Raw genomic sequence first — 24,074 nt, 5'->3', positions numbered from 1 at the left:
AAAGTTCTCGGGATGACCTGAAAATCCACGGAGATAACTTTTGGAAAATATAAAAAATACTGGCGAAAGAATCAAGTCCAAGGGGCCCACACCCTGTCCACGAGGGTGGGGGCACGCCCCTCCCCCTAGGCGCGCCCCCTGTCTCGTGGGCCCCCTGATGCTCCACCGACCTCAACTCCAACTCTATATATTCTGTTTGGTGGAGAAAAAAATCAGAGAGGAAGTTTTATCGCGTTTTACGATACGGAGCCGCCGCTAAGCCCTAATATCTCTCGGGAGGGCTGATCTGGAGTCCGTTCGGGGCTCCGGAGAGGGGGATTCGACGCCGGCGTCATCATCTGTTGGGGAACGTAGTAATTTCAAAAAATTTCCTATGCACACGCAAGATCATGTGATGCATAGCAACGAGGGGGAGAGTATTGTCTATGTACCCAACGCAGACCGACTGCGAAAGCGATGACACGACGTAGAGGAAGTAGTCGTACGTCTTCACGATCCAACCGATCAAGCACCGAAACTACGGCACCTCCGAGTTCGAGCACACGTTCAGCTCGATGACGATCCCCGGACTCCGATCCAGCAAAGTGTCGGGGAAGAGTTCCGTCAGCACGACGGCGTGGTGACGATCTTGATGAACTACAGCAGCAGGGCTTTGCCTAAACTCCGCTACAGTATTATCGAGGAATATGGTGGCAGGGGGCACCGCACACGACTAAGGAACAGATCACGTGGATCAACTTGTGTGTCTAGAGGTGCCCCCTGCCTCCGTATATAAAGGATGGAGGAGGAGGAGGCCGGCCAAGGCAAAGGTGCGGCCAGGATAGGGAGTCCTACTAGAACTCCAAGTCCTAGTAGGAGTCCACCAAGAGGGGAGGAAGGGAGAAGGAATAGGAGGAGAAGGAGAGGTGGCCGGCCCCCTTTTCCCTAGTCCAATTCGGACCAAAGGGGAGGGGGGGCGCAGCAGCCTTTTTCCTCTTCCCACTAAAGCCCATCAAGGCCCATTACTTCTCCCGTAACTACCCGTTACTCCAAAAAATACCCGAATCATTCAGAACCTTTCCGATGTCCGAATATAGTCGTCCAATATATCGATCTTTACGTCTCGACCATTTCGAGACTCCTCGTCATGTCCCCGATCTCATCCGGGACTCCGAACTCCTTCGGTACATCAAAACTCATAAACTCATAATATAACTGTCATCGAAACCTTAAGCGTGCGGACCCTACGGGTTCGAGAACAATGTAGACATGACCGAGACACGTCTCCGGTCAATAACCAATAGCGGGACCTGGATGCCCATATTGGCTCCTACATATTCTACGAAGATCTTTATCGGTCAGACCGCATAACAACATACGTTGTTCCCTTTGTCATCGGTATGTTACTTGCCCGAGATTCGATCGTCGGTATCCAATACCTAGTTCAATCTCGTTATCGACAAGTCTCTTTACTCGTTCCGTAATACATCATCTCACAACTAACATATTAGTTGTAATGCTTGCAAGGCTTATGTGATGTGTATTACCGAGAGGGCCCAGAGATACCTCTACGACAATCGGAGTGACAAATCCTAATCTCGAAATACGCCAACCCAACATCTACCTTTGGAGACACCTGTAATGCTCCTTTATAATCACCCAGTTACGTTGTGACATTTGGTAGCACCCAAAGTGTTCCTCCGGCAAACGGGAGTTGCATAATCTCATAGTCATAGGAACATGTATAAGTCATGAAGAAAGCAATAGCAACATACTAAACGATCGTGTGCTAAGCTAATGGAATGGGTCATGTCAATCAGATCATTCAACTAATGATGTGACCTCTTTAATCAAATAACAACTCATTGTTCATGGTTAGGAAACATAACCATCTTTGATTAACGAGCTAGTCAAGTAGAGGCATACTAGTGACACTTTGTTTGTCTATGTATTCACACATGTATTATGTTTCCGGTTAATACAATTCTAGCATGAATAATAAACATTTATCATGATTATAAGGAAATAAATAATAACTTTATTATTGCCTCCGGTTAACACAAAAGATTTTCATTGGACCCGATGCACTAGGTATGACACCTAGATCGGATATGAACTCCTTCATCCAGACTCCTTCATTTGCTGCTTCCGAAGCATCTATGTACTCCGCTTCACATGTAGATCCCGCTACGACGCTTTGTTTAGAACTGCACCAACTGACAGCTCCACCGTTTAATGTAAACACGTATCCGGTTTGCGATTTAGAATCGTCCGGATCAGTGTCAAAGCTTGCATCAACGTAACCTTTTACAGTGAGCTCTTTGTCACCTCCATATACGAGAAACATATCCTTAGTCCTTTTCAGGTATTTCAGGATGTTCTTGACCGCTGTCCAGTGATCCACTCCTGGATTACTTTGGTACCTCCCTGCTAAACTTATAGCAAGGCACACATCAGGTCTGGTACACAACATTGCATACATGATAGAGCCTATGGCTGATGCATAGGGAACATCTTTCATATTCTCTCTATCTTCTACAGTGGTCGGGCATTGAGTCTTACTCAACTTCACACCTTGTAACACAGGCAAGAATCCTTTCTTTGCTTGATCCATTTTGAACTTCTTCAAAATTTTGTCAAGGTATGTGCTTTGTGAAAGTCCAATTAAGCGTCTTGATCTATCTCTATAGATCTTAATGCCTAATATGTAAGCAGCTTCACCGAGGTCTTTCATTGAAAAACTTTTATTCAAGTATCCCTTTATGCTATCCAGAAATTCTATATCATTTCCAATCAGCAATATGTCATCCACATATAATATCAGAAATGCTACAGAGCTCCCACTCACTTTCTTGTAAATACAGGCTTCTCCGAAAGTCTGTATAAAACCAAATGCTTTGATCACACTATCAAAACGTTTATTCCAACTCCGAGAGGCTTGCACCAGTCCATAAATGGATCGCTGGAGCTTGCACACTTTGTTAGCTCCCTTTGGATCGACAAAACCTTCTGGTTGCATCATGTACAACTCTTCTTCCAGAAATCCATTCAGGAATGCAGTTTTGACATCCATCTGCCAAATTTCATAATCATAAAATGCGGCAATCGCTAACATGATTCAGACAGACTTAAGCATCGCTACGGGTGAGAAAGTCTCATCGTAGTCAACCCCTTGAACTTGTCGAAAACCTTTCGCGACAAGTCGAGCTTTGTAGACAGTAACATTACCATCAGCGTCAGTCTTCTTCTTGAAGATCCATTTATTCTCAATTGCTTGCCGATCATCGGGCAAGTCAACCAAAGTCCATACTTTGTTCTCATACATGGATCCCATCTCAGATTTCATGGCTTCAAGCCACTTTGCGGAATCTGGGCTCACCATCGCTTCTTCATAGTTCGTAGGTTCATCATGATCTAGTAGCATGACTTCCAGAACAGGATTACCGTACCACTCTGGTGCGGATCTTACTCTGGTTGATCTACGAGGTTCAGTAGTATCTTGTTCTGAAGTTTCATGATCATTATCATTAACTTCCTCACTTATTGGTGTAAGTGTCGCAGAAACAGTTTTCTGTGATGTACTACTTTCCAATAAGGGAGCAGGTACAGTTACCTTGTCAAGTTCTACTTTCCTCCCACTCACTTCTTTCGAGAGAAACTCCTTCTCAAGAAAGTTTCCGAATTTAGCAACAAAAGTCTTGCCTTCGGATCTGTGATAGAAGGTGTATCCAATAGTTTCCTTTGGATATCCTATGAAGACACATTTCTCCGATTTGGGTTCGACCTTATTAGGTTGAAGCTTTTTCACATAAGCATCGCAGCCCCAAACTTTCAGAAACGACAACTTTGGTTTCTTGCCAAACCACAGTTCATAAGGCGTCGTCTCAACGGATTTTGATGGTGCCCTATTTAACGTGAATGCGGCCGTCTCTAGAGCGTATCCCCAAAATGATAGCGGTAAATCAGTAAGAGACATCATAGATCGCACCATATCTAGTAAAGTACGATTACGACGTTCAGACACACCATTACGCTGTGGTGTTCCGGGTGGCGTGAGTTGCGAAACTATTCCACAGTTTTTCAAATGTACACCAAACTCGTAACTCAAATATTCTCCTCCACGATCAGATCGTAGAAACTTTATTTTCTTGTTACGATGATTTTCAACTTCACTCTGAAATTCTTTGAACTTTTCAAATGTTTCAGACTTATGTTTCATTAAGTAGATATATCCATATCTGCTCAAATCATCTGTGAAGGTGAGAAAATAACGATATCCGCCACGAGCCTCAATATTCATCGGACCACATACATCGGTATGTATGATTTCCAACAAATCTGTTGCTCTCTCCATAGTACCGGAGAACGGTGTTTTAGTCATCTTGCCCATGAGGCACGGTTCGCAAGTACCAAGTGATTCATAATCAAGTGGTTCCAAAAGTCCATCAGTATGGAGTTTCTTCATGCGCTTTACATCGATATGACCTAAACGACAGTGCTACAAATAAGTTGCACTTTCATTATCAACACTGCATCTTTTGGCTTCAACATTATGAATATGTGTATTACTACTATCGAGATTCAATAAAAATAGACCACTCTTCAAGGGTGCATGACCATAAAAGATATTACTCATATAAATAGAACAACCATTATTCTCTGATTTAAATGAATAACCGTCTCGCATTAAACAAGATCCAGATATAATGTTCATGCTCAACGCTAGCACCAAATAACAATTATTTAGGTCTAATATTAATCCCGAAGGTAGATGTAGAGGTAGCATGCCGACCGCGATCACATCGACTTTGGAACCGTTTCCCACGCGCATCGTCACCTCGTCCTTAGCCAATCTTCGCTTAATCCGTAGCCCCTGTTTCGAGTTGCAAATATTAGCAACAGAACCAGTATCAAATACCCAGGTGCTACTGCGAGCATTAGTAAGGTACACATCAATAACATGTATATCACATATACCTTTGTTCACCTTGCCATCCTTCTTATCCGCCAAATACTTTGGGCAGTTCCGCTTCCAGTGACCAGTCTGCTTACAGTAGAAGCACTCAGTTTCAGGCTTAGGTCCAGACTTGGGTTTCTTCTCTTGAGCAGCAACTTGTTTGCCGTTCTTCTTGAAGTACCCCTTCTTCTTCCCTTTGCCCTTTTTCTTGAAACTAGTGGTTTTGTTTACCATCAACACTTGATGCTCCTTTTTGATTTCTACCTCCGCAGCTTTCAGCATTGCGAAGAGCTCGGGAATAGTCTTGTTCATCCCTTGCATATTATAGTTCATCACGAAGCTCTTGTAGCTTGGTGGCAGTGATTGGAGAATTCTGTCAATGACGCAATCATCTGGAAGATTAACTCCCAATTGAATCAAGTGATTATTATACCCAGACATTTTGAGTATATGCTCACTGACAGAACTGTTCTCCTCCATCTTGCAGCTATAGAACTTATTGGAGACTTCATATCTCTCAATTCGGGCATTTGCTTGAAATATTAACTTCAACTCCTGAAACATCTCATATGCTCCATGACGTTCAAAGCGTCGTTGAAGTCCCGATTCTAAGCCATAAAGCATGGCACACTGAACTATCGAGTAGTCATCAGCTTTGCTCTGCCAGACGTTCATAACATCTGGTGTTGCTCCAGCAGCAGGCCTGGCACCCAGCGGTGCTTCCAGGACGTAATTCTTCTGTGCAGCAATGAGGATAATCCTCAAGTTACGGACCCAGTCCGTGTAATTGCTACCATCATCTTTCAACTTTGCTTTCTCAAGGAATGCATTAAAATTCAACGGAACAACAGCACGAGCCATCTATCTACAATCAACATAAATAAGCAAGATACTATCAGGTACTAAGTTCATGATAAATTTAGTTCAATTAATCATATTACTTAAGAACTCCCACTTAGATAGACATCCCTCTAATCCTCTAAGTGATCACGTGATCCAAATCAACTAAACCATGTCCGATCATCACGTGAGATGGAGTAGTTTCATCGGTGAACATCATTATGTTGATCATATCTACTATATGATTCACGCTCGACCTTTCGGTCTCCGTGTTCCGAGGCCATATCTGTATATGCTTGGCTCGTCAAGTATAACCTGAGTATTCCGCGTGTGCAACTGTTTTGCACCCGTTGTATTTGAACGTAGAGCCTATCACACCCGATCATCACGTGGTGTCTCAGCACGAAGAACTTTCGCAATGGTGCATACTCAGGGAGAACACTTCTTGATAATTTAGTGAGAGATCATCTTATAATGCTACCGTCAATCAAAGCAAGATAAGATGCATAAAAAGATAAACATCACATGCAATCAATATAAGTGATATGATATGGCCATCATCATCTTGTGCCTGTGATCTCCATCTCCGAAGCACCGTCATGATCACCATCGTCACCGGCGCGACACCTTGATCTCCATCGTAGCATCGTTGTCGTCTCGCCAATCTTATGCTTCCACGACTATCACTACCGTTTAGTAATAAAGTAAAGCATTACATCGCGATTGCATTGCATACAATAAAGCGACAACCATATGGCTCCTGCCAGTTGCCGATAACTCGGTTACAAAACATGATCATCTCATACAATAAAATTCAGCATCATGCTTTGACCATATCACATCACAACATGCCCTGCAAAAACAAGTTAGACGTCCTCTACTTTGTTGTTGCTTGTTTTACGTGGCTGCTACGGGCTTAAGTAAGAACCAATCTCACCTACGCATCAAAACCACAACGATAGTTTGTCAAATAGACTCCGTTTTAACCTTCGCAAGGATCGGGCGTAGCCATACTTGGTTCAACTAAAGTTGGAGAGACAGTCGCCCGCAAGCCATCTCTGTGCAAAGCACGTCGAGGGAACCGGTCTCGCGTAAGCGTACGCGTAAGGTTGGTCTGGGTCGTCTCGTCCAACAATACCGCCGAACCAAAATATGACATGCTGGTAGGCAGTATGACTTGTATCGTCCACAACTCACTTGTGTTCTACTCGTGCATATAACATCAACATCAATAACCAGGCTCGGATGCCACTGTTGGGTTTCGTAGTAATTTCAAAAATTTTCCTACGCGCACACAGGATCATGTGATGCATAGCAACGAGAGGAGAGTGTTGTCTACGTACCCAACGCAGACCGACCGCGGAAGCGATGACACGACGTAGAGGAAGTAGTCGTACGTCTTCACGATCCAACCGATCAAGCACCGAAACTACGGCACCTCCGAGTTCGAGCACACGTTCAGCTCGATGACGATCCCCGGACTCCGATCCAGCAAAGTGTCGGGGAAGAGTTTCGTCAGCACGACGGCGTGGTGACGATCTTGATGAACTACAGCAGCAGGGCTTCGCCTAAACTCCGCTACAGTATTATCGAGGAATATGGTGGCAGGGGGCACCGCACACGGCTAAGGAATCGATCACGTGGATCAACTTGTGTCAACTTGTGTGTTTAGAGGTGCCCCTGCCTCCGTATATAAAGGAGCCAAGGGGGGAGGAGGCGCCGGCCAGGAGGAGGTGGCGCAGGAGGAGTCCTACTCCTACCGGGAGTAGGACTCCCCCCCAATCCTATTCCAACTAGGATTCCCAAGGGGGAAAGAGGGAGAGGGGTGGCCGGCCACCTCTCCTAGTCCTACTAGGACTAGGGGAAGGGGGGAGGCGCGCAGCCCCCTTGGGCTGCCCCTTTCTCCTTTCCACTAAGGCCCATGATGGCCCATATGGCTCCCGGGGGGTTCCGGTAAAATCCCGATTTCACCCGGACGTAATTCTTCTGTGCAGCAATGAGGATAATCCTCAAGTTACGGACCCAGTCCGTGTAATTGCTACCATCATCTTTCAACTTTGCTTTCTCAAGGAACGCATTAAAATTTAACGGAACAACAGCACGAGCCATCTATCTACAATCAACATAAACAAGCAAGATACTATCAGGGACTAAGTTCATGATAAATTTTAAGTTCAATTAATCATATTATTAAAGAACTCCCACTTAGATAGACATCCCTCTAATCCTCTAAGTGATCACGTGATCCAAATCAACTAAACCATGTCCGATCATCACGTGAGATGGAGTAGTTTCATCGGTGAACATCATTATGTTGATCATATCTACTATATGATTCACGCTCGACCTTTCGGTCTTCGTGTTCCGAGGCCATATCTGCATATGCTAGGCTCGTCAAGTTTAACCTGAGTATTCTGCGTGCGCAACTGTTTTGCACCCGTTGTATTTGAACGTAGAGCCTATCACACCCGATCATCACGTGGTGTCTCAGCACGAAGAACTTTCGCAACGGTGCATACTCAGGGAGAACACTTCTTGATAATTTAGTGAGAGATCATCTTATAATGCTACCGTCAATCAAAGCAAGATAAGATGCATAAAAAGATAAACATCACATGCAATCAATATAAGTGATATGATATGGCCATCATCATCTTGTGCTTGTGATCTCCATCTCCGAAGCACCGTCATGATCACCATCGTCACCGGCGCGACACCTTGATCTCCATCGTAGCATCATTGTCGTCTCGCCAATCTTATGCTTCCACGACTATCACTACCGTTTAGTAATAAAGTAAAGCATTACATCGCGATTGCATTGCATACAATAAAGCGACAACCATATGGCTCTTGCCAGTTGCCGATAACTTGGTTACAAAACATGATCATCTCATACAATAAAATTCAGCATCATGCCTTGACCATATCACATCACAACATGCCCTGCAAAAACAAGTTAGACGTCCTCTACTTTGTTGTTGCATGTTTTACGTGGCTGCTACGGGCTTAAGTAAGAACCAATCTCACCTACGCATCAAAACCACAACGATAGTTTGTCAAATAGACTCTGTTTTAACCTTCGCAAGGACCGGGCGTAGCCACACTCGGTTCAACTAAAGTTGGAGAGACAGTCGCCCGCAAGCCATCTATGTGCAAAGCACGTCGAGGGAACCGGTCTCGCGTAAGCGTACGCGTAAGGTTGGTCCGGGTTGTCTCGTCCAACAATACCGCCGAACCAAAGTATGACATGCTGGTAGGCAGTATGACTTGTATCGTCCACAACTCACTTGTGTTCTACTCGTGCATATACCATCAACATAAATAACCTAGGCTCGGATGCCACTGTTGGGGAACGTAGTAATTTCAAAAAATTTCCTACGCACACGCAAGATCATGTGATGCATAGCAACGAGGGGGAGAGTATTGTCTACGTACCCAACGCAGACCGACTGCGGAAGCGATGACACGACGTAGAGGAAGTAGTCGTACGTCTTCACGATCCAACCGATCAAGCACCGAAACTACGGCACCTTCGAGTTCGAGCACACGTTCAGCTCGATGACGATCCCCGGACTCCGATCCAGCAAAGTGTCGGGGAAGAGTTCCGTCAGCACGACGGCGTGGTGACGATCTTGATGAACTACAGCAGCAGGGCTTCGCCTAAACTCCGCTACAGTATTATCGAGGAATATGGTGGCAGGGGGCACCGCACACGACTAAGGAACAGATCACGTGGATCAACTTGTGTGTCTAGAGGTGCCCCCTGCCTCCGTACATAAAGGATGGAGGAGGAGGAGGCCGGCCAAGGCAAAGGTGCGGCCAGGATAGGGAGTCCTACTAGGACTCCAAGTCCTAGTAGGAGTCCACCAAGAGGGGAGGAAGGGAGAAGGAATAGGAGGAGAAGGAGAGGTGGCCGGCCCCCTTTTCCCTAGTCCAATTCGGACCAAAGGGGAGGGGGGGCGCAGCAGCCTTTTTCCTCTTCCCACTAAAGCCCATCAAGGCCCATTACTTCTCCCGTAACTACCCGTTACTCCAAAAAATACCCGAATCATTCGGAACCTTTCCGATGTCCGAATATAGTCGTCCAATATATCGATCTTTACGTCTCGACCATTTTGAGACTCCTCGTCATGTCCCCGATCTCATCCGGGACTCCGAACTCCTTCGGTACATCAAAACTCATAAACTCATAATATAACTGTCATCGAAACCTTAAGCGTGCGGACCCTACGGGTTCGAGAACAATGTAGACATGACCGAGACACGTCTCCGGTCAATAACCAATAGCGGGACCTGGATGCCCATATTGGCTCCTACATATTCTACGAAGATCTTTATCGGTCAGACCGCATAACAACATATGTTGTTCCCTTTGTCATCGGTATGTTACTTGCCCGAGATTCGATCGTCGGTATCCAATACCTAGTTCAATCTCGTTACCGACAAGTCTCTTTACTCGTTCCATAATACATCATCTCACAACTAACATATTTGTTGTAATGCTTGCAAGGCTTATGTGATGTGTATTACCGAGAGGGCCCAGAGATACCTCTCCGACAATCGGAGTGACAAATCCTAATCTCGAAATACGCCAACCCAACATCTACCTTTGGAGACACCTGTAATGCTCCTTTATAATCACCCAGTTATGTTGTGACGTTTGGTAGCACCCAAAGTGTTCCTCCGGCAAACGGGAGTTGCATAATCTCATAGTCATAGGAACATGTATAAGTCATGAAGAAAGCAATAGCAACATACTAAATGATCGTGTGCTAAGCTAATGGAATGGGTCATGTCAATCAGATCATTCAACTAATGATGTGACCTCTTTAATCAAATAACAACTCATTGTTCATGGTTAGGAAACATAACCATGTTTGATTAACGAGCTAGTCAAGTAGAGGCATACTAGTGACACTTTGTTTGTCTATGTATTCACACATGTATTATGTTTCCGGTTAATACAATTCTAGCATGAATAATAAACATTTATCATGATTATAAGGAAATAAATAATAACTTTATTATTGCCTCTAGGGCATATTTCCTTCATCATCAACAATCCTCCATCACCAATTTCATGATGCTCACGCCGTGCGTGAGTAATTCCATCATAGGCTTGCTGGACGGTGATGGGTTGGATGAGATTTGCCATGTAATTAAGTTAGTTTTGTTAGGGTTTGATCCCTAGTATCCACTATGTTCTGAGATTGATGTTGCTATGACTTTGCTATGCTTAATGCTTGTCACTAGGGCCCGAGTGCCATGATTTCAGATCTGAACCTATTATGTTTTCATGAATATATGTGAGTTCTTGATCCTATCTTGCAAGTCTATAGTCACCTATTATGTGTTATGATCCGACAACCCCGAAGTGACAATAATCAGGATACCTCTCGGTGATGACCGTAGTTTTAGGAGTTCATGTATTCACTATGTGTTAATGCTTTGGTCCGGTACTCTATTAAAAGGAGTCCTTAATATCCCTTAGTTTCCATTAGGACCCCGCTGCCACGGGAGGGTAGGACAAAAGATGGCATGCAAGTTCTTTTCCATAAGCACGTATGACTATATTCGGAATACATGCCTACATTACATTGATGAACTAGAGCTAGTTCTGTGTCACCCTATGTTATAGCTATTACATGAGGAATCACATTCGACATAATTATCCATCACTGATCCAGTGCCTACGAGCTCTTCACATATTGTGCTTCGCTTATTTACTTTTCCGTTGCTACTGTTACAACTACTACAAATCTGCTACCGTTACTTTTACCACTGTTACCATCACTATCATACTACTTTGCTACTAAATACTTTGCTGCAGATACTAAGTTATCCAGGTGTGGTTAAATTGACAACTCAACTGCTAATACTTAAAAATATTCTTTGGCTCCCCTTGTGTTGAATCAATAAATTTGGGTTGAATACTCTACCCTCAAAAGCTGTTGCGATCCCCTATACTTGTGGGTTATCACGCGGCCACCCCTTGAGGCCCTTCTCTCCTTTCCCGTATGGCCCATTAAGGCCCACTACTACCACCGTCGAATTCCCGTAACTCTCCGGTACTCCAAAAAATACACGAATCACTTGGAACCTTTCTGATGTCCCAATATAGCCTTCTAATATATCGATCTTTACCTCTCGACCATTTCAAGACTCCTTGTCATGTCTGTGATCTCATCCGGGACTCCGAATAAACTTCGGTCATGAAATCACATAACTCATAATACAAATCATCATCAAACGTTAAGCGTGCGGACCCTACGGGTTTGAGAACTATGTAGACATGACCGAGACACATCTCCGGTAAATAACCAATAGCGGAACCTGGATGCTCATATTGGCTCCTACATATTCTACGAAGATCTTTATCGGTCAAACCGCATAACAGCATACGTTGTTCCCTTTGTCATTGGTATGTTACTTGCCTGAGATTCGATCGTCGGTATCATCATACCTAGTTCAATCTCGTTACCGGAAAGCCTCTTTACTCGTTCCGTAATGCATCATCCCGCCACTAACTCATTAGTCACATTGCTTGCATGGCTTATAGTGATGTGCATTACCAAGAGGGCCCAGAGATACCTCTCCGGAACTCGGAGTGACAAATCCTAATATCGATTTATGCCAACCCAACAAACACCTTCGAAGACACCTGTAGAGCATCTTTATAATCACCCAGTTACATTGTGACATTTGATAGCACACAAGGTGTTCCTCGGTATTCGGGAGTTGCATAATCTCATAGTCAGAGGAACATGTATAAGTCATGAAGAAAGCAGTAGCAAAATAAAACTAAACGATCATTTATGCCATGCTAATGGATGGGTCTTGTCCATCACATCATTCTCCTAATGATGTGATCCCGTTCGTCAAATGACAACACATGTCTATAGTCAGGAAACATGACCATCTTTGATGAACAAGCTAGTCAAGTAGAGGCATACTAGGGACACTCTGTTTTGTTTATGTGTTCACACATGTACTAAGTTTCCAGTTAATACAATTCTAGCATGAATAATAAACAAGTATCATGATGTAAGGAAATAAATAATAACTTTATTATTGCCTCTAGGGCATATTTCCTTCAGTCTCCCACTTGCACTAGAGTCAATAATCTAGTTCACATCGCCATGTGATTTAACACCAATAGTTCACATCATTATGTGATTAACACCCATAGTTCACATCACCATGTGACCAACACTCAAAGGGTTTACTAGAGTCAATAATCTAGTTCACATCGTTAATGTGATTAACACCCAAGAGTAATAAGGTGTGATCGTATTTTGCTTGTGAGAGGAGTTTTGGTCTACGGGTCTGCCACATTCAGATCCATAAGTATTTTGCAAATTTCTATGTCTACAATGCTCTACATGGAGCCACTCTAGCTAATTGCTCCCACTTTCAATATGTATCTAGATTGAGATGCAGAGTCATCTAGATCGGTGTAAAAGCTTGCATCGACATAACTCTTTACGACGAACTCTTTGTTACCTCCATAACCGAGAAATATTTCTTTAGTCTTCTAAAGATAATTTTGACCATTGCCCAGTGATCTACTCCTAGATCACTATTGTACTCCCTTGCCAAACACATAGCAAGGTATACAATAGGTCTGGCACACAGCATGACATACTTTATAGAACCTATGGCTGAGGCATAGGGAATGACTTTCATTCTCTCTCTATCTTCTGCTGTGGTCGGGTTTTTGAGTCTTACTCAACTTCACACCTTGTAACATAGGCAAGAACTCTTTCCTTGACTGATCCATTTTGTACTTTCTTCAAAAAACTTTATCAAGGTATGTGCTTCGTGAGAGTCCTATTAAGCGTCTTGATCTATCCCAATAGATCTTAATACTTAATATGTAAGCAGCTTCACCGAGGTTTTTCATTTAAAAACTCCTTTCAAATACTCCTTTATGTTTTCCAGAAAATTCTACATCATTTCCGATCAATAATATGTCATTCACATATACTTATCAGAAAGGCTATAGTGCTCCCATTCACTTTCTTGTAAATACAGGCGTCACCGCAAGTCTGTATAAAACTATATGCTTTGATCAACTTATTAAAGTGTATATTCCAACTCCGAGATGCTTGCACCAGTCCATAGATGGATCGCTGGAGCTTGCACATTTTGTTAGCACCTTTAGGATTGATAAAACCTTCTGGTTGCATCATATACAACTCTTCTTTAAAGAATCCATCAAGGAATGCAGTTTTGACATCCATTTGCCAGATTCCATAAAATGTGGCCATTTCTAACTTGATCCAGACGGACTTAAGCATCGATACGAGTGAGAAAACCTCATTGCATTCAACACCTTGAACTTTGTCAAAAACCTTTTGTGACAATTCGAGCTTTGTAGATAGTAACACTACCATCAGTGTCCGTCTTCCTCTTGAAGATCCATTTATTCTCAATGGCTTGCTGATCATTGGGCAAGTCCACCAAAGTCCATACTTTGTTCTCATACATGGATCCCTTCTTAGATTTCATGGCCTCAAGCCATTTTGCAGAATCTGGGCTCATCATTGCTTCCTCATAGTTCGTAGGATCGTCATGGTCTAGTAACATGACTTCCAGAATCAGATTACCGTACCACTCTGGTGTGGACCGTACTCTGGTTGACCTACGAGGTTCGGTAGTAACTTGATCTGAAGTTTCATGATCATCATCATTAGCTTCCTCACTAATTGGTGTAGGAATCATTTGAACTGATTTCTGTGATGAACTACTTTCCAATTCCGGAGAAGGTACAATTACCTCATCAAGTTCTACTTTCCTCCCACTCACTTCTTTCGGGAGAAACTCCTTCTCTAGAAAGGATCCATTATTTAGCAACAAATGTCTTGCCTTTGGATCTGTGATAGAAGGTGTCCCCAACAGTTTCTTTTGGGTATCCTATGAAGACGCACTTCTCCGATTTGGGTTCGAGCTTATCAGGTTGAAGCTTTTTCACATAAGCATTGCAGCCCCAAACTTTAAGAAACGACAGCTTAGGTTTCTTGCCAAACCATAGTTCATACGGTGTCGCCTCAACGGATTTAGATATTGCCCTATTTAACGTGAATGCATCTATCTCTAATGCATAACTCCAAAATGATAGCGGTAAATTGATAAGAGACATCATAGATCGCACCATATCTAATAAAGTATGGTTACGACGTTTGGACACACCATTACGCTGTGGTGTTCCAGGTGGCGTGAGTTGCGAAACTATTCCACATTGTTTCAAATGAAGACCGAACTCGTAACTCAAATATTCGCCTCCGCGATCAGATCGTAGAAACTTTATTTTCTTCGTGATGATTTTCCACTTCACTCTGAAATTCTTTGAACTTTTCAAATGTTTCAGACTTTTGTTTCATCAAGTAGATATACTCACATCTGCTTAAATCATCTATGAAGGTCAGAAAATAATGATACCTTCCGCGAGCCTCAACACTCATCGGACCGTGGTTTGCTCCATTGTTCTGGAGAACGGAGTCTTAGTCATCTTGCCCATCAGGCATGGTTCGCACGCATCAAATGATTCATAATCAAGTGATTCCAAAAGCCCATCAACATGGAGTTTCTTCATGCACTTTACACCAATATGACCTAAACGGCAGTGCCACAAATAAGTTTCACTATCATTATTAACTTTGCATCTTTTGGCATCAATATTATGAATATGTGTATCATTATGATCGAGATTCAGTAAACCATTTATATTGGATGTATGACCCTAGAAGGTTTTATTCATGTAAACAGAACAACAATTGTTCTTTGATTTAAATGAATAACTGTATCGCACTAAACATGATCCAATCATATTCATGCTCAATGTAAATACCAAATAACATTTATTTAGGTCCAACACCAATCCCTAAGGTATAGATAGTGTGCGATGGTGATCTTATCAACCTTGTAATCACTTCCAACACACATCGTCACCTCGCCCTTAACTAGTCTCTGTTCATTTTGCAACTCCTGTTTCGAGTTACTAATCATAGCAACTGAACTGGTATCAAATACCCCGGGGTTACTATGAACACTAGTAAAGTACACATCAATAACATGTCTATCAAATATACTTTTGTTCACTTTGCCATCCTTCTTATCCACCAATTATTTGGGGTAGTTCCACTTCCAGTGATTAATCCCTTGCAGTAGAAGCACTCAATTTCAGGCTTGAGGACTAGACTTGGGCTTTTTCACTTGAGCAGCAACTTGCTTGCATTTCTTCTTGAAGTTCCCCTTCTTCCCTTTTCCCTTTTTCTTGAAACTAGTGGTCTTGTTAACCATCAACACTTGATGCTCTTTCTTTATTTCTACCTTCGCTGATTTCAACATCACGAAGAGCTCAGGAATTATTTTTGTCATCCCTTGCATATTATGGTTCATCAAGAAGTTCTAGTAACTTGGTGATAGTGACTAGAGAACTTTGTCAATCACTATCTTATCTGGAAGATTAACTCCCACTTGATTCAAGCGACTGTAGTACTCAGACATTCTGAGCACATGCTCACTGGTTGAGCTATTCTCCTCCATCTTGTAGGCAAAGTACTGTTAGAGGTCTCATACCTCTCGACACGGGCATGAGTCTGAAATACTAATTTCAACCCTTGGAACATCATATGCTCCATGGTGTTCAAAACGTTTTTGAAGTCCCGGCTTTAAGCCGTAAAGCATGGTGCACTAAACTATCAAGTAGTCGTCAACTCAAGTTTTCCAAACGTTCATAACATCTGCATATACTCCTGCAATAGGTCTGTCACCAAGCGGTGCATCAAGGACATAATTCTTCTGTGCAGCAATGAGGATAAACCTTAGATAATGGACCTAGTCCGCATCATTGCTACTATCATCTTTCAACTTAGTTTTCTCTAGGAACATATCATAAATAAAACAGGGAAGTTATACGCGAGCTATCGATCTACAACATAGATATGCAAATACCATCAGGACTAAGTTCATGATAAATTAAAGTTCAATTAATCATATTACTTAAGAACTCCCACTTAGATAGACATCCCTCTAGTCATCTAAATTATCATGTGATCCATATCAACTAAAACATGTCCGATCATCATGTGAGATGGAGTAGCTTTCAATGGTGAACATCACTATGTTGATCATATCTACTATATGATTCATGCTTAACCTTTCGGTCTCAGTGTTCCGAGGCCATATCTGCATATGCTAGGATCGTCAAGTTTAACCCGAGTATTCTGCGTGTGCAAAACTGGCTTGCACCCATTGTATGTGAATGTAGAGCTTATCACACCCGATCATCACGTGGTGTCTTAGCACGACGAACTGTAGCAACGGTGCATACTCAGGGAGAACACTTATACCTTGAAATTTAGTGAGGGATCACTTATAATGCTACCGCCGATCTAAGTAAAATAAGATGCATAAAGGATAAACATCACATGCAATCAATATAAGTGATATGATATGGCCATCATCATCGTGTGCCTTTGATCTCCATCTCCAAAGCACCGTCATGATCACCATCACACCTTGATCTCCATCGAAGCATCATTGTCGTCTCGCCAACTACTGCTTCTACGACTATCGCTACCGCTTAGTGATAAAGTAAAGCAATTACATGGCGATTGCATTTCATACAATAAAGCGACAACCATAAGGCTCCTGCCAGTTGCCGATAACTTTTAACAAACATGATCATCTCATACAACAATTTATATATCATCACGTCTTGACCATATCACATCACAACATACCCTGCAAAAACAAGTTAGACGTCCTCTACTTTGTTGTTGCAAGTTTTACATGGCTGCTATGGGCTTAGCAAGAATTGTTCTTACCTATGCATAAAAACCACAACGATTTTTCGTCAAGTTTGTTGTTTTAACCTTCAACAAGGACCGGGCGTAGTCACACTCGATTCAACTAAAGTTGGAGAAACAAACACCCACTAGCCACCTGTGTGCGAAGCACGTCGGTATAACCAGTCTCATGAAGCGGTCATGTAATGTCGGTCTGGGCCGCTTCATCCAACAATACCGCCGAATCAAAGTATGAAATGCCGGTAAGCAGTATGACTATTATCACCCACAACTCTTTGTGTTCTACTCGTGCATATCATATCTACGCATAGACCTGTCTCTGATACCACTGTTGGGGAACGCAGTAATTTCAAAAAAATTGCTATGATCACGCAAGATCTATCTAGGAGAAGCATAACAATGAGTGGGGAGAGTGTGTCCATGTACCCTCATATACCGAAAGCGGAAGCGTTTTATCAATGCGGTTGATGTAGTCGTACGTCTTCACGATCCGACCGATCGTAGCACCGAACGTACGACACCTCCGTGTTCAGCACACATTCAGCTTAATGACGTCCCACGTACTCTTGATCCAGTTGAGGCCGAGGGAGGTTTCATCAGCACGACGGCATGTCGACGGCGATGATGAAGTTACCGTCATAGGGCTTCGCCTAAGCACTACGATGATATGACCGAGGTGTGTAACTATGGAGGGGGGTACCGTACACGGCTAAGAGATTGTCTGTTGTGCTTTAGGGAGCCCCTTGGCCATGTATATAAAGAAGGGAGGAGGAGGAGGCCGGCCTAGGAGGGGCGTGCCTATAGGGGGAGTCCAACTAGGATTCCCAATCCTAGTTGGAGTCCCCTTCCTTTTCCAAGAGGGGAGAGAGGGAAGGAGTAGGAGAGGGAGAAGGAAAGAGAGGGGGCGCCGCCCCCTCCCTAGTCCAATTCGGACTTGCCATGGGGGTGCGTGCGGACACCCCTTGAGGCCCTTCTCTCCTTTCCCGTATGGCCCATTAATGCTCACTACTTCCCCCGGCGAATTCCCGTAACTCTCTGGTACTCCCCAAAATACTCAAATCACTCGGAACCTTTCTGATGTCCGAATATAGCCTTCCAATATATCGATCTTTACCTCTCGACCATTTCGAGACTCCTCGTCATGTCTATGATCTCATCTGGGATTCCAAACAAACTTCGGTCATCAAATCACATAACTCATAATACAAATCATCATCGAACGTTGAGCGTGCGGACCCTACGGGATCGAGAACTATGTAGACATGACCGAGACACATCTCTGGTAAATAACCAATAGCGGAACCTGAATGCTCATATCGGCTCCTACATATTCTACGAAGATCTTTATTGGTCAAACCGCATAACAACATACATTGTTCCCTTTGTCATCGGTATGTTACTTTCCTGAGATTCGATCGCCATATCATCATACCTAGTTCAATCTCGTTACCGGCAAGGCTCTTTACTCATTTCGTAATGCATCATCCGCAACTAACTCATTAGTCACATTGCTTGCAAGGCTTATAGTGATGTGCATTACCCAGAGGGCCCAGAGATACCTCTCCAAAACTCGGAGTGACAAATCCTAATCTCGATCTATACCAACCCAACAAACACCTTCGAAGACACCTGTAGAGCATCTTTATAATCACCCAGTTATGTTGTGACGTTTGATAGCACACAAGGTGTTCCTCTAGTATCCGGGAGTTGCATAATCTCATAGTCAGAGGAACATGTATAAGTCATGAAGAAAGCAGTAGCAATAAAACTAAACGATCATTTATGCCAAGCTAACAGATGGGTCTTGTCCATCACATCATTCTCCTAATGATATGATCCCGTTCATCAAATGACAACACATGTCTATAGTCAGGAAACCTGACCATCTTTGATAAACAAGCTAGTCAAATAGAGGCATACTAGGGACACTATGTTTTGTCTATGTATTCACACATGTACTAAGTTTCCGGTTAATACAACTCTAGCATGAATAATAAACATTTATCATGATGTAAGGAAATAAATAATAACTTTATTATTGCCTCTAGGGCGTATTTCCTTCAGATCGATGGATCCTACCGTATGGATTGAAGATTTTCTTCTCGACATTCACATGGCTCGCAGAGATGACCTCCACACCATTAAATACCTCCCTCTAAAGCTGAAAGGAACAGCACGACACTGGTTGAATAGACTCCCAGAGAACACCATTGGAAGTTGGGAAGATTTAGAAGATGCTTTTCGGCCCATCTTTCAGGGCACTTATGTCCGGCTACCGGACGCTGATGACCTAAGTCACATAGTCTAGCAACCCGGAGAGTCAGCTCGCAAACTTTGAAATCAGTTCCTAATTAAAAATAACCAAATCATGGACTGTCCAGATGCCGAAGCCTTAGCGGCATTCAAACACAGTGTCCGTGATAAATGGCTCGCCCGACACCTCGGGCAGGAAAAACCGAAGGCCACGGCAGCTCTTATTGCACTTATGAGCCTCTTCTGTGCGGCGAAGATAGCTGGTTGGCTCGTAGAAGCAACAGTTCCAGCGACCCTGGCACCTGTGAGGCCAGGGATGGCAATGGTAAACCACAATGCAACAAAAACAAGTGTTGGAACAATAATGAAGAAACAGGTGATACAGAAGTAAATGTCGGATTCAGTGGTTCGAACCCCGGTCAGCAGAAGAAGCCGTTCAAGGGTAATAGAGACGGTCCATCCAACTTGGACAGAATACTAGAGAGGTCTTGCCAAATTCATGGCCCCCCTGACAAGCCTGACAACCACACCAATAGAAATTGCTGGGTTTTCAAGCAGGCCTGTAAATTAAATACCGAACATAAGGAGAAAGGACCTCCAAGCAAGGACGATGATGAGCCCGGTGAGCCGAACACTGGGGGACAGAAGCAATTTCCTCTCGAGATGAAAACAATAAACATGATCTATGTTACCCACATCCCCAAAAGGGAGCGCAAATGCGCATTAAGGGACGTCTACACCATAGAGCCTTTCGCCCCAAAATTCAACCCATGGTCGGCTTGTCCGATCACCTTTGACCGCAGGGACCAACCAACTAGTATCCGTCACGGAGGTTCGGCGGCCCTGGTACTCGATCCTACCATCAACGGATACCATCTCACTAGAGTCCTTATGGACGTCGACAGTAGCCTCAACTTGATCTATCAAGATACTGTCCATAAAATGGGTATCGACCCGTCAAAAATTAAGCCTAGTAACACTACCTTTAAAGGAGTGATACTTGGCGTGGAGGCCCACTACACGGGCTCCTTAACACTGGAAGTAGTATTCGGCTCTCCAAACAAGTTCCGAAGCAAAGAATTGATCTTTGACATCGTCCCTTTTTGTAGTGGTTATCACGCACTGCTTGGACGAACGACTTTCACCCGCTTTAATGCAGTCCCGCACTATGCTTATCTGAAGCTCAAAATGCCTGGACTGCATGGCATCATCACAATAAATGGAAATATGGAGCGCTCCCTCCATACTGAGGAGCACACCGTGGCCCTAACAGCCGAGGTACAAGGCGGCTGCATCAAGCCGAACAACTTATCAGTCATCAAGACCCAAGACATTGCTAAGTGAGTCTGATCCGCACCATAGTGTGATAGCTCGGTGGATCTGGAGCTTGAATAGCAGTTTAGCCTCCGTTGACCGCCCCATAAGGTTGCGGCATACGTACCGCGCGTACATAACTACGCACTTAAAATACCATGGGCAACGCCGGAGGCACACTGCGGAAAAGGTCCATAGTACGGCTTGACCCTATTCGGACCTTAAATATTTTTTCCCACTGCAGGTTCATTAAAAAAACCTACCCACTCTACAGTTGTATGGGGACTCCTCTCTAGGTCCCTCTTTCTTGGAGATGACCATCAACTCCTCCTCTCAAAGGATTCCCTACCAAGGAGAAATGGCACAGATGTGCGGCAAGGCATCATTGGGATCTTCAAACCACTACTTTTAGGCCCTGTGTTAACCTTTCCCTTGTGTAAACTTTTGGCATGTAACATGGCCTCGATATTCATGGAATTATCTGTAACAACACGTCTCGACGTATTAATCAGGGTATAAAGGAAGCAGTTGATCACCACTTTTGTTTGGCACTCATTAATTTTATATTATCGTCTATATTCCCTCACTACTTCAAACTGCCACACATGCTTTAGTCCGGCCTTAACACCGGGGGCTGTATTTGGCCCTGCACATTTTAAGTCCGAACACCTATAGGGACTCTTCGGCGCTCCCGGGTATTGCATTATATGCATCGGCTCTGAATCATGTCTTTGGTGCATAGTTGGGTTGCCCGGCTCCTGTGCTTACCACCTTATGTACCGCTCGTTAGGCTAAGGTAGTAAAGGGAGAACTACTGCGATTGTATTTCTGGTTTGTCTGGTCAAGTGCCTTAGTAGAGAAAGCCGAAAACTGACTGTCATGATAAGCGCGAGCTGGTCGGCGATCCGGCAACTTAGTATTATACTAGAAATCATTAGCGATTCACCCCGTGTTATATGAGGGGCTGGTCTTCGTCCAGCCGCATGAAAAGGCACCACAGTCCGGATAGCCGCACATGAACCAGGAGCTAGTACTTAGCTCCACATTTAAAAATCCTATGGCTAAGTGAAGGTAATAAAGCCGCATAGTCTGATTGCCTGGTTCAGCTCGTGGACACCTCATTTACGGACCAAGACGTTGGATAAAGTGTGGTCACGCGTTATGTAGAACATCCCTGTAGCATCTAAATGGGGGCTGAAGCCGATGACTGGCAACTTTCGGAAATATAACAATAAATAGCCGCACAGGAGGAAAAATAATTTGAAACAAAAGGCGCAAGCATATATATCTCACAACACGGGTTCATAAAATGGTTTGTACAAACCCGAACACATTCAATCAAACATCACGTCCTTAGAACATTGGCCTTCTACTACTCGGGCTCCTTCTAGGACCTCATCGAAGTACCTCTCCGGCTTCCGATGATCTTTGCCTTCGGGCAGACTTGCGGATGCCATTTCGGTGGCCTTCATCTTCGCCCATTGCATCTTGACGCGGGCGAAGGCCATCCAGGCACCCTTTATGCAGGCCGAACGCTTTCCAGCATCAATCCGTGACCGTGCATCGACAAGACGCTTCACCAAACTGAAGTAGCTGCAGGGAATAGGCTCGGTTGGCCAGAGTTGGATTATTAGATCTTTCATGGCCAAGCCGACCACCCTATGCAGCTCCGTCAACTGCTTCAGCTGGTCGTTAAGAGGCGTCGGGTGCTCCGACATGAGAAATTGCGACCATAATAGCTTCTCGGTCGAGTTCCCCTCGGGCTCGAAAGAACTTTGCGGCATCAGCGACACTCCTCGAAAGATCCACAAACGTGCCTGGAGAACTCCACACTCGTGTAAGCAAAGCAAACCTCTTACCTCCAAAGATACTCTGCAAAAGAAAGGCCTTACCAGCCGCTATTTGTCTCACCTGCTGGATCTCCTCGCGAGCACTCCGAGATTCAATCAGAGCCTCTTTAGCATCATGGAGAGCGTTGGCAAGCTCGGACGACTGGTCCGAAGTCTTCTGCTCCAAGGTTTCGCACTTGCTGATGGCATCCTTGAGCTCCTGCTCAACTTCGGCCACCCGAGCTTCATGTTGGCGGTGGGAAGTTTGCTCGGTCTTCAGCTCTGCAGCCGCTTTGTAAGCGGCCGCCTTATTCGCCTCCGCCTCTTTCTTGGCCTGGGCGAGGGCACCTTTGAGGGTCTCGACCTCGACTGCGCCAACTATGATCATAATCAAAAATTCTACGAGTTAACCTCTCAATATACATATCGCTTTTGATATGAAATTAAATTCCTTCTTAACATTGTATGCATACCTTGTGTTTCATCGAACCGCTTGTTGATGCGGTCGATCTCCTCATCGGCCACCTGAAGCTTCCGATTGAGTTCGGAAACTTCTGCGGCATGGGCGGTAGCCGCCAACATGGAGGCCTGTTACAATGGTAGCACCGTATGTTACTATCCCAATTACTATGTGGATCCTCTGTACGGTTTTCCTAAACCGGATAGAGCCTCAGGGGCTACTGTCTATGTACATGTTTATTCTTTTATATGAAAAGTTTTTAGAACATTAGGTCGCATACCTCAAAGCCTGTAAGTAGGCTGCAAAAGGCTTCATTCAGTCTGTTTTTAGCAGACTGAACCTTCTCCATAACCACACCCATCAGGGTGCGATGCTCCTCCACGACGGAAGCACTTTGCAGTGCTTCCTCCAGAGCACGAGGCGCCTCCAGATTAATGGAGGCTATCGATGGAGCTGCTCCTCCTCCCCCCTCTTTTGAAGGGGTCTGCTTATCCGATCCGGAGCCACGCTGGTCTCCGGAATGGTGTTCGACGGGGGCCCAGATTGTTGGGGCTCCCCACCATCGGTTGTCATGGGGGTCGCCTCCCCCAGGTTTTCGGCGACCGAGGTGTTAACCTCAGGTGCTTTCT

The 24,074-nt window shown here is 44.2% G+C and overlaps 1 protein-coding gene across 1 annotated transcript in view; it reads right to left on the bottom strand.

Moving 5' to 3' along the window:
• LOC119309479 (transcription factor TGAL7-like) overlaps positions 1-23,806 on the bottom strand; it is an 80,965-nt gene extending 57,159 nt beyond the window's left edge. The window contains exons 1-4 of the mRNA XM_037585470.1: positions 23,726-23,806; positions 23,459-23,573; positions 23,068-23,354; positions 22,737-22,973 (exon numbers count right to left, since the gene is read on the bottom strand). Of these exons, the coding sequence (XP_037441367.1) occupies positions 22,737-22,973; positions 23,068-23,354; positions 23,459-23,573; positions 23,726-23,806 (720 nt within the window). The remainder of the gene's footprint in view (positions 1-22,736; positions 22,974-23,067; positions 23,355-23,458; positions 23,574-23,725) is intronic.
• Positions 23,807-24,074: the final 268 nt, after the last annotated feature.

This window comes from Triticum dicoccoides, chromosome 5B (genome assembly GCF_002162155.2).
Source record: "Triticum dicoccoides isolate Atlit2015 ecotype Zavitan chromosome 5B, WEW_v2.0, whole genome shotgun sequence".
In the NCBI taxonomy this organism is placed as follows: Eukaryota; Viridiplantae; Streptophyta; class Magnoliopsida; order Poales; family Poaceae; genus Triticum; species Triticum dicoccoides.
Note: the sequence above shows the minus strand (reverse complement) of the source record. Positions and strands in the feature narration are given on the sequence as shown.